Raw genomic sequence first — 12222 nt, forward strand, 5'->3', positions numbered from 1 at the left:
TCAGAATGTCATGGTGTAGTAAATTTTGTTTGTACTAGGAAGAAAATGACTTCCCTTAAGAGAGTCCACCTTGGCATGGCACAGTTCACTGGTTCTGCTGGCAGGGAATTGTTCTGAAATCTGGACTCTTAACAAGTGACCTAGAAAGGCACTTTGCTCAAGGCGTACTACTTCCATATCCAAATCTGTGGGTCCATACTGACACCTGTCTTTGGAAGTGAGGTTCTTCTCTCTAAGAAAGCCCCACTTTCTTTATATTTCATTGTATCATCTCCAAATTCACAATCCACAGCTTGAAACAATTCTAAGGGAACACGTTTTGGAAAACTAACAAAGAGTGAAAATCCACTATTTTTTAAAAAATGTGTCTGTTCAACATTGTTTCTTAAAAAATCTAGAGATAGGTGCATTTTGGAAGATGGGATTTTAAAAAAAATATTATATTCCAGAAGAAAGGACTGTTTTCCATTAGTCTGCCTTGGAAATGCTTATTATAAATCTAAAATTATTTCTAATTAATCTTTAAAATCTGTTTCTATAAAAGAGATTCAATACAAAAAATGTAAATGTAGACTTATTTAAGGGATGTTTTGTTTTGTATCAAAAAGGTAATTATAAAGTGGAATAATTCTTAAAAGAACTCATTCAAATCCAGTCTGGTGATTGGGGGTGGGAGGTAAGGAGAGAAAATAAAGGGACAAGAAAGGAATTTAAAGATATACATTACACCACAAAAGAAAGATGCTTTCAAGAGGCATGTTTCCATTCATTTAATAGTAGGACAACATAATTCTCAGGTCAAAACTGAAGGGTTTTTAATAAGCAAGAGCCCTGTGGCTAAAAGTTTGGAATGAGATAAAAGAAATAAAACATGCAGAAAGTAAAAAAATCCTGTAAATAAATTCTTTAGAAGTTAATTCATGTTTCAAGGTTTTTACATACAGAATATAATGCATGCTGAATCTGGAGTTTGAAAAAATCATCTAATTTTACAGTGTGTATATTTTGGGTTAAATCTCAGTAGTATTGATGCCATATAGAAGCATGAGATTTGCACTGAGATCTTAAGATCAATATGCAGATATATTTCTATTTAATGTTTAACAAAACTGCATATAAAGTGTATTTTTCTAATAAGTAAAATTGTTACACTATTTTTTGCTGTTATATAATTGTGTATCCATTTTGTTTAATTATTAACTTCCCAAAACTTTCTTTTGGTAGATTAAATATGTATAGAACATATTGAGGAATGGACTGGGAAAACTTTTGTCCACCTTTGAGAATATTGGTTTTATTCAAAATAATTCAAAAGGAGTTCAAAATGACAAGAATGTTTTGCCTTGAAATTTTGTATTATGAACACAAGGACAAGAGAAAAATTAATTTAAAAAAATGTAATTTTGAGACAATGATACAAAAGCAGGAACATACTGGACCAGACCAGTGGTCCATCTGGCCCAGTATTCTGTCTACAATAATAGTGGATGAAAAGCCCCTTTAGGAAAATCTCTGTTCCATGCATCCTCCCTTCTGCAAGCAGAACTGTCTAATCAGACATAAAGAACCGTATTTCCCTGATTGATCATTCACTTATGGACCTGTTGTCTGTGACATGACTAATTTTTCTGAACATAGTAAGAAATTACATGACTCCCCAGCCTTCTGAGGAAGCAAGTTCTATGGGTTCCCTGCTTCCTCTGAATGAAAGTAGTTTGGTTTTTTTCCAAATATTTCTCTGTTTATTTTTATCATGTCCTCCCAAGTATCCGTTTACTACGGAATTTTGAGATTTCCCATTTATCTTCCTCTGCAGTAGTTTTCTAAATCTTAGTGACATTTCCTTCCACTTTCCCTTCTATAAAGGGACTAGTTTCAACCCTTTAAATATCTCCTTCCATGTCAGCTAGACAATTCACATAATATTTGTTATTCTCTGTAGTTTCTCTAACTCATGCTCCTTAAGGCACAAGGTTCAGAATTGTGCACAGAAACCAAGGTATGAACCCACCTCAGTTTTACATAGCAGAGAAATCACATCTTCTGTTTTGTTCCTCATATTCTTCCTGTCTGGTGGTATGGCTGTAACCTTTCATGCGGCTTGCTCCAGTTTCCCCAGTTGTTTGTTGGTTTGTTCTGAGTTTCTCCTCCCTCTCCAAATTGTCTATCACTCTCCACACCGCCTTTTGCCTCACCTACCTGAATGTCAATATCCCTAACTCCTGCCCTTTGTTCTAGAAAGCTCCCTGTCAGTCCTTGGAGTCTCAACACCCTGCCTAAACTCCTCCCTAGAATCCCCCAATTCCACAAGACCCCACTGGCCCATGTGACCCTTTCTCCCTTCCCACTGTCTTTCCTATTGGTTGTTATATTGTGAGTCTCTCCTCAAACTCCTCCCTGATGTATCCTGGATTGGCTGAGAGATTGTATCCACCCCTTGTACCTTCCCTGTTTAAAACACGGTGCACAGTGCTGCTTTTGGTTTTTCTCCCTATTTCTGGGTGGATGAGTGCCTTGAGAGCCAAATGAAGAGTCATTCTGTGTTCTTTGTCCCACTCCTCGGTGCTGGTCCATCAAGGGACATAGAGAGCAAAAGCAGCCCTGCTCTGCACCACCACTCAGACCACTTGTGGTTTGGGGACTGCCACTTTCGACACGGGCAAGAGTGAGGGGCTGGCTGGGGGTTCTCTGATCACTTTCAGTGCATCATTCCTGATCATGCCCAGAAACAGGTATTTTTGCTATATTTTGCTGTGACTGTAGATTGAGTCAATGACTTCAGAGAATAGTCAATTATTGTTCTAAATATTTTTTTCTAAATTTTAACTGACAGTGGAATTTAGTTGTATTAGGTTATTTCTCCCTAGAATCTTACTTTACACTGAAGCTTATCTGCCACCTTTTCCTTGTTTCCATTTTGTGAGGTCCTCTTGGAATTTGTCAAATGCAAATAATTCACTAAACTTCTCTCAAACCCTGTTTGTTTGAGTGCACATTTTACACTTTCGCCATCAAGCAGTCCCACCAATTCCCTACTTCCCGACTTTGATAGATGTGAAGAAATTTTTATAAGTTAGAGTGCTCTTTACAAGATACTTTGAAGTTTTTGGTTTAGGTTTTTAAAATTCATGCCAATATTTGAATTAATATCTTTTGAAAACTTTTTTTATTTCCATATAGGCAAGCTCTCTATTTATTCAAATACCATTTTTTCCCCTTTTGACAGTCTTAAGTTTCCTTCTTAAGCTAGTCAGGGGCTTTGAACCACTTTATTTTCTTTAGCTGCAGCACACATTTTACCTGAGCTTGTAACATTATTTGTTTAATACCTGTTACTATGCTTATGGACCTCACTTTTACATAGTTTATTTTGCTGAAACTAAATATAACAATTTATTATTCCTGGGTTTTAGGATACACTCTGTTGCTGGAGTATGTGTGATGCATGATCATATGATGCAAGATCATGTGATACCAATTGATAGGATTTTCTTACGTAAGAAATTACAAAATCTGCCTGTCAGTTGAATGTCCTAAGAGGGCTTAGCACTTTGGGGGTGAAATTGCTCTCCAACATTCTTGTAGGTCTCATCCATTTCTTTACTTCTCCAGTCTATATTATCTATTTTTTCTATTACTTCCTATTTAAAAGGCTCTCTAATTTAGTCACTCTTGCTTAATATAAACTTTGTATGTCATGGCCAGGATGTCTCTTGGTATTACACACACTGAAATTGTCCCGTGGGCCTGTAATTACAGATACTGTGTTTTGCAGAATAAAGTGAGTGTCTCCTTTTCCTCCTGCTCTTAGATTTACATACCTGCATCTTGTGCATAAGCGACAGTTCTTGTTTTGGTGTGGTGTTTTTTTTTTTTTTCGTGAAGTTAATCTTAGTTTAGCTTCTGTCAAGAAATTACTTATTTTAGCAAGTGCTTTTTAAATTACTTAGCAATAAGTAAAAATACTCAGGAGTGTGAAATAGTCTCAGAGAGGCATGAAGATCATTTACCCCTTATCTGAGGGTCTTTGTACTTCCACCAATGTTTGTCATACCCATGTCTTCTGTGCAATCTGGCTGGTCCTGATGAATAGATATTTATTTGCTTTGAGTAGCCTCTGCATGTGCATAAGCTGTGGTGCCTTTGCACACAAAATTGGTTGATTTACATGATTTACTACTTGTTTCTATCTTTTATGAAAGTAGAGAGAAACGATCGGTAAAACCAGATAAAATAAAACAGCTTTAGGATGCAGTCTGATCACAGCTTTCTATCAAATACAAGCCAAAGCACCAACAAGCTGAATATTCTCCTGTGTAAAGACTCAAAATGCTTTTTGCTTTCTGTTTTGACAGGATGAGACAGTCTTAACTGAGTTTGGAAGAAGCACATCTGTCAATCACATCTCATCCATCATAATGAAGAAACAAAAAAGCCGAAAAGTAAGAAGTAATGCTTATTGCTAACCATAATTGCTTCTACTGCACATATTATTAATATATGTTTATCAGAGAGAAAAGATCAATTTTCCATTATGTATGAATGAAGCATTCATTTTACCATTTCAAAAATATGCAAATATCAAAGGGAGCCATGTGTATTAAAACTGATTCATATAGTGTATGTATTTTTACTGTTATCATACTCTATTTTTATCATTCTTGAGTGAATTCTATAAATTAAAAAGCAATAATAACTGTAGTAAATACGAAAGTTCCAGTATACACACTCCATAATTGATACGCAAAAGTTATAGGCTATAAATACAAAAATATATAGTGTTATTTTGCACCTTAAAGTATTAGACAACCAGAGAAAGTTTTGAAGTGTATTTTCTTGAAAACTCTGAAGTGACATAGGCGAGAATGAAAAAATCCAGGGTAAAAAAAGAAAAAATCTAGGCTAAAAAAAGTAAAGAAAAAAAATCCAAGCATGCCTAGGGAAATACTTATACACACCTAAATATATATATATTTCAAACTGGTTATTTGAATTATCTTAGTTGCTGACCTTGTAATGATCACCTAGCTATTCTCTCACTCCCCCTCCTCTTATATGACAAGGAAAGAAAATAAGATGACAATGCTCCTAGACTGATAAGGACCAGAGAGACCACTTACCATTTCCTGTAACAGGCAAAACAGACTTGACATGGGTGAAATAATAATTTATGTTCATTGAACTGGGAATAGATTTTGGGCCAGCAAGAAACAGAAAGAAAACCTCAATTCATACTCCACATCTTCCCAGGTTCAACTTCACTCCTCTATTTAAAAGTGTTTTAGCTCCTTGTTTTACCCTGAAAATTTCAGATGGGGGGGGAGGGAGGGATTGTAGTTCGCACCAGCTACTCTCTGCTGCTCCTCCCTTCTCCCACTTTTCCCCTGCTTCTGTGTGGGTCCTTCTTTATGCTCTAGGGTGTAACTGCTCTTGCATGGGCTCCTCTCCATGCATCACAGTTCCTGCCTACAGCCTGCTCCTGTCTGGGCAGCCCTCTGTGGTCTGCAGCCTTCCCAGGGCACACTCACACGTTGCAGCATGGGGTCTTCCCCAGGCTGCAGTGCAGATATCTGCTCTGTCATCGTTGTCTCCATGAATTACTGGCAAATACCTGCTCCACCATGATTCTCTTCAGGACCTACTGCTCCAACAATCTCTGCTGCAGCACCTCGAGCTCCTCTTCCCTCTCCTTCTTCAATGATCTAGGATACTACTACCTGGCTGTTTCTCACACTTCTTTCCTCTCTAACTCCTTTCTCTGCTGAGCAGTGTTTTCTACTCTTTCTTAAATATGTTTCTAGAAAGGCACCATCATCTTGAGTGAGAGGCTCAACTCTCCCCTGCAGTTGGTTGGTTGACACTAACTCAAGTGTCTTATTTCCAGCATGGAGCAGCTCCTAGCCTGCTCTCACAAAAGCCACTTCTGAAGACACCCTTCTAAACAAAATCTTGGCCACTACACCAAATGAAATCACATGGCTCTTAATACAAAGAAATGTATGTTCAAGTGGAAAAGAAATAAATCTGGATTAAATCATTACTATTTTTTAAAACAATGGAAGTGCCTGAAGGTAAACTAGAAAAAAAACAACGATTACAAAGCATAAGCCTACCATGATTATTGTGATGTGCATACCTCTACACAGTCAGAAAGCCTAACTGATCACTGTAGGAGTTGCATAGGCATGATACATGTCTGAGCAGAATGTACATAATGATAAGACCTTTAAAATATGACACAGTGTAGTGTAATGTGGGAATCACATTGCATGCAGATAGAATATCAAAAAAAGAGGCTGTTACTATTACAGACTTATATGTCAAACGTATACATATAATGTTTCTTCCTATGAATTTCTAATCTATTAATTTTTAAACATCTCACTATGAAATATTGTTATATTTTGAAAATAATTTTATGATGTTTTCTACAGGTCATTTAATTTCTCATTCTCTTCAAACGGAGAAAAATGTAAATCATGTATGTTTCAGGAAAGAATATTACCCAAGGGTAGCTGTATTAGCATTGGCAACAGCTGAATCATAGAGATTTGCAGTATCATATTTTCATATCACGACTGACACTCTGTAGAGCTGGATTACTTATTTTCTGGCTTTTTTGTTCTGTAAAGGAGTTTGGAAGCTAATATTTCAGCTAGAATTACTCCTTGTGTGAGACTTCCATGGATTTTCAACAGGAAAATTATGAACAATGCTTTCCTTATGTAATATGACACATTTTTAGTTATATAGTACTTTAAGTTGTAAATAAAAAGATCCCTGTGTTCATGCATAAGTTGAAAAGAAGTTTCTATAACATTTTGGAATGTTTGACATTTCAGTAGTACGATATTAGAAGCCAGATAGCCTGAGGGAAGCTTCCTGCCAGTCTTTTTCATGCCAGGTTTTCTCATGAGACCAAATGCATTTAGAAGGATCCTATCTCAAAATAAGATTAAACTCTGGCACAAAACCTAAAAAAGTTAAAATCAGTTCAATGTTTTCTGCGAAATGTAGTCAGTATTGTTAACTCTGTTCATGTTCTGCCAGATGTGGTCACCTTCTGCAAATTGGTTTGCTGACCATAGGAATCTGCACAGCACAGACTTACATACTTTGGTCCCCTCTTGCCCACAGCCATTCCTGATGAAAGCATAAAGCTATTAATGAACTTCAGAGGATGAAGTGGACAGTATATTTACTACCTCATGCTTTGCACCATAATGGATTTTGAAATTTAAAGACAAGTCATGGCCGCTTTCAATGTAGAACATTGTTCCTTGAAGTGTACTATTCAAATGTACACCTTAACTACAGCAAATGAGACTCAAATATGGAGATTAGGTAATTACACTACTCATCCCAAACTGAGGGACAAATGATATTCAGGTAATGCTGGCTTAGCTTGCTATGGCTTTCCAGATTTATCATTCACACTTCACCTTTAAACTTCTTTAGACATTTTGTTAACGTTCTTTTCTAATGCACTGTCATGTAAGTAAAAATAATGGGCTTTTCAAAATGGATTTTAAACAACTGAATTTTTGTCATAAATTTTCAATATACTGACTTCAGAGGTTAACTAAATAAAGATGAATTTCAAAGACATATTACCCTTTCCTCAATAATTAAAAAAAATTGAAAACATACATTAATATTTATCTCACATCTTGAGCTGGTCCATCCTGGTTCACAAGAGCATTGATAACCATCAATGAGATCTATGCATCTGAAATACAAAGGAGTGTTATTCAGGTGAAGCTCTCTAATTTCGGATTCAGCACTAGAAGTATCATTCCTTGCATTTCAAAGTAATGGTTTGATATGACCTACTGTAATCCATAGTACTTTTCAATAGTTTCGTAATGGATTTCAAATGTGTATATTATGGGTGCTGAGGCATTTTGTAAGGATTGTGATTGTCACATTGGAAGATATCTTCCCATTTCAGCTGTTTTCATATAATAGTTTAAGATTTGCTTTTAAGTATATTAAATACTAATTAATCCTCACTTACTGAATGCTAGTTGCAGTAATGAACAAAAATGCAAGAGAAATTGAGATAATGCCACTTTATTACATTAGCTTAAGCAGGCAACATCTGTCATCTTTAAGTGTGCTTGTGCTCTTACTTTATGGAAGAGCATAATTAAAAGTATATTTATCAAACTTCCCATATCATTAAGTCTTAAATATTGTTAGTTAGGTACATTATCATGTAGATAATAATAGTTAAATAAAAATAGGCACCTTCCATGAAGACAAGGATTTGGCAAGCATTCATTAACATTTATCTCGCAGTTTGTTCCGATGAAACCTCTCTTACAGTGACATTTGTAGGAACTGATGCCATCAATGCAACTTCCATTGTTGAGGCAAGGAGAAGACATACATTCATCTATATTTACTTCACACCTATCACCTGTTTAAAAATCCAGAAAATGCAACTAAGCTTTAAATTCTAAATGCAAACCAATTAACAGTATATTTATTAATATTAGTATTCCCACATAATTGCTCTTAGTTACATAGATTGTTCACATAGTTCATGATATTCATCGGTAAAGAATATACAACTGGAATTATCTGTAGTGTAAACATCAAAAAAGATGGTTTTATTGACATATATAATGAAAAATGATAAAAATAAAGTGATGACATCTGTGATTGTAGCATGTCAAGAATGCTTTAAGTACCAGCTTGCAAGCAATGGAGAAACCGAAATTGCAAGATTAAATTTGTTACACAGTTATCAGGAAGTTGAATAGCACAGGTTTCCTATAGAAGGAATGCAGAATTAAAATTATATGTCTCGGTGGTGGTTTAATTTCTTGAAATTGAAATGCAGAGGCTTTTGATAAATGATATAAGACATAAAATCCTTTGAAATTGTCTTTTTGCAGACATTCACTAGGAGTCATATGATGGTGTACTTTTATGATTGTAAGTGCCACAACTTCCATTTGAATAACTTAAAATATTAGTATTTTGCAAAATACTAACTGACATGTGCCTAGGTCTCTTTGTAGGCAGTTATTGCCCACTGCCTGGGAGGCAGCTAAGCACCACACAGCCAGTTGCTTGCATCCACAGTAGGATGGGGGAAGAAGCAAAAGGTAAATGTGAGAAAACTTAAACCAATGACAGTTTAATAGGCAAAGCAAAAGCCACACAAAGTAAGCAAAGCAAATCAAGGAATTTATTCGCCGCTTCCCATGGAATTCACTGCTTCCCATGGCAGATATTTGGCCATCTCCAGGATGTTGGAGATGGCTGCAATTTAAATCTGGAATTTAAAAGAGAACACTCTAGAGTGAATAAAAGTATTAATTGACAATTATTCCATATTCATGTGTGCCTCTATTAAAATTAAATTAAAAATAATAAAATTGAATAAAATATAAAATATAACATTATGTATATTATATTGTTGAAAAAATAAAAAGTATTTCCTTTGCAAGTTCATGCCTAGTTTATTCAAAAAACATATATCATGAGATATAAGTAAGATTAAATTCTGCCAAGTAAGATTGGTTCTTTTGGAAAGAACAGGAATACCTTGTAATGGTGCCTCCATATTTTCCCCCTACTCAGAAAGCTTTAGCAATATTAATAGGAAAAATTAACCTTTAGCCCTCCCAGTGCTAAAAGATTCAGACATCTCTAGAGGGTAAAAGTCCATTTTTCCAACCTAGAAAGCATTTCTGAGATTTGCTGTGAATAAAAGCTATAACCATTACTGTAATTATAATATAGTGGGTTTAAAGATGAAAATGTATAATGTATCAAAGGAAAATTAATTAAAAAAACCCAAACCACTTAAAAAGGTTTTTTTTAAGTATTATTTCTGATGAAGAAAATAACCTTCTCAATATTAGGACCTCAAGTGTTCTTGCTAAAATGCACGAACTCAAAATATTTTTGGTTGTTCTTACAGAAAATAATTTACATTCAGATGTTTAAATTTCTTCTTTAAATTTAGCATCCACATTCTAATATCCCCTGAACAATACATTCCTAATACATCACTAATACATCACTAACAATAATCCCTTATGATCAATGGATTAATCCCTCCTGATCTGAATAAACATTTTCAAATGTACTCAGTTTACAATTTGTTGCAGTGTAGACACAAGAGACTGCAATTGGTTATTACTGTAACTTAGACAGACTGTCATTCCCTTCCAATGTGACTGTCATTTAATTTGAAATCTGTCAACTTTTTAAATCCTTTCTCAAAGTATGAAAACTTTTAATTAAAATAATCTTGCTGAATACAACCAAATGTTCTGTAAAGTTGGTATGAGAGAGACTATAATACCACAGAACAAACTTTGCTTAAAATGTCACCTGTAAACTTTCTCATAGCTCAGGCTGTGCCAGATGTGTTACTGGGCTGAAGATATCTCTTTGAGCTTGCTTTGCAGACTGTACTTACCTTGCTAGAAGTAATTCCTCCACATATCAAAGAAAAGGGAAAAGTACCTCACACATACCATGTGGGGGGCTTTAATGTATTGATGGCAACCCGGAGGCTCCCCCACACATCAGAATGCTGTAGGTGGCAAGGAAATGCCATAGATGTGAGAAGACTAATATAGTCTAACATGAGTGATACTAAGATGAAAAGAAGACAATTATTCTACTTTTTTCAAGTCATCTATTCACAGGTAGGATCAGTCTATCTCATATTTTAATAAGGAAAACTCAGCAGGCTTTTACAATTCCTGCTTTATATTCAACCCACTTCACAACTGGTGATGCCTCAGTCTTTCTTGGAGCTCATTTGCACAACTCTACAACTGCATCCTTATCTAGAGATTTTCACATCTTCCATCAAGACTTCCACCTGCATCTTGAAACATGTGTTCAGCGTTGGGCCCTCAACTCCAGAAAAGGGCAACAAAGCTGGTGAAGGGTAGGGAGCACAAGTCCTATGAGTGACTGAGGGAGTTGGGGTTGGGTAGTCTGGGGAAAAGGAGACTCTCTACAATTTCCTGAAAGGTGATTGTAGTGAGGTAGAGGTTTGTCTCTTCTCCATATAACAAGTGGCAGAATGAGAGGAAATGGCCTGAAGCTGCACTAGGAGAAGTTTAGATTGGCTATTAGGAAAACTTTCTTCTCTGGGAGGGTGATCAGACACAGCAACAGGGTGCCCAGGGAGGGAGGTGGTGGAATCACTATCCTGGCATCTGAAGTTTGAGAATACATATATTCTGTATTGTTTATTTCTTATCAGACTCATAAGAATATATAATAGAACTTACAGATATAGTAGTACTTACAAATATAAAGAACTTATAATATATAATTTTACATATTATAGGAATATATAAAACCTCTTTATAGCAAATGTGGGATTACTTCATTATTAAGGTTAAAGACTGAGGAAAATGAAGACTCCTCAGTTCAGGTGTGGGGTTTCTTTGGTTTTGGTTGGTTGGGGGGGTTTTTGTTGTTTTTGTTTGTTTGTTTGTGTGTTTGGGTTTTTGTGGTTTTTGCTGATTTTTTTTTTTTAAATAGGAGATAATAAAAAATATTTGAGTGCCATTTGAGAAGATTAAAAATTTGATACCAATTTATGATAATTGACTAGTTTGAAAAAATGAAAAGGAAGAACACAAGATTTTGTGCAACAATAAAGTCAAATATGTTCTACCTGGAAAAGCAAAATGCATGATAAATAAGCAATTTATTGCTGCAAGCATACTCAAAAATGGAAAAGAATAATAAATTAGCATGTTATACTAATTTATACATGATACAGAAATAAAGAAAGTTAGTCTTTCTCTGGTAACTGAAAACTTTGCATTCTGTTGAAAATAGAACTGAGAGAAAAGGAGAGGTTTCCTTTCAGAATTGCTCAGCAGTACCTAGGTCCCTTGTTCAAGTATTTTGGTATCAAGTATTATAAGACTATTGACAACTACTTGTGACCATTCCATGAGATTTCATAATAGGCAGATGTGAATCAAAAGATCAGTTAATAGGTTTATCATTAGTATAACCAATAATGAAGCCATATACATGTTAACAAAAAATAGCATAAATCTAAAGAATTAAAATTAACAAATACAAGCAGAAATAGTAAAAAACATATTGTGGAGCATATTCCTGTTAAAGAAAGAAAATCAATTAATTGTTAAATAATTTCTTACGAATCTAAAGTTATACTTAAAAACAGTCACTGACTGCAAAGAACAAGTACTCATTTTGTCA

At 35.1% G+C, this 12222-nt stretch overlaps 1 protein-coding gene across 1 annotated transcript in view; it reads right to left on the minus strand.

Moving 5' to 3' along the window:
- The window catches only part of EYS (eyes shut homolog), a 718715-nt gene that overhangs the window by 409352 nt on the left and 297141 nt on the right, over window positions 1–12222 (minus strand). Inside the window, exons 26-27 of the mRNA XM_066314978.1 lie at window positions 8251–8422; window positions 7651–7729 (exon numbers count right to left, since the gene is read on the minus strand). Of these exons, the coding sequence (XP_066171075.1) occupies window positions 7651–7729; window positions 8251–8422 (251 nt within the window). The remainder of the gene's footprint in view (window positions 1–7650; window positions 7730–8250; window positions 8423–12222) is intronic.

The sequence above is a fragment of the Sylvia atricapilla genome, chromosome 3, assembly GCF_009819655.1.
Source record: "Sylvia atricapilla isolate bSylAtr1 chromosome 3, bSylAtr1.pri, whole genome shotgun sequence".
NCBI lineage: Eukaryota > Metazoa > Chordata > Aves > Passeriformes > Sylviidae > Sylvia > Sylvia atricapilla.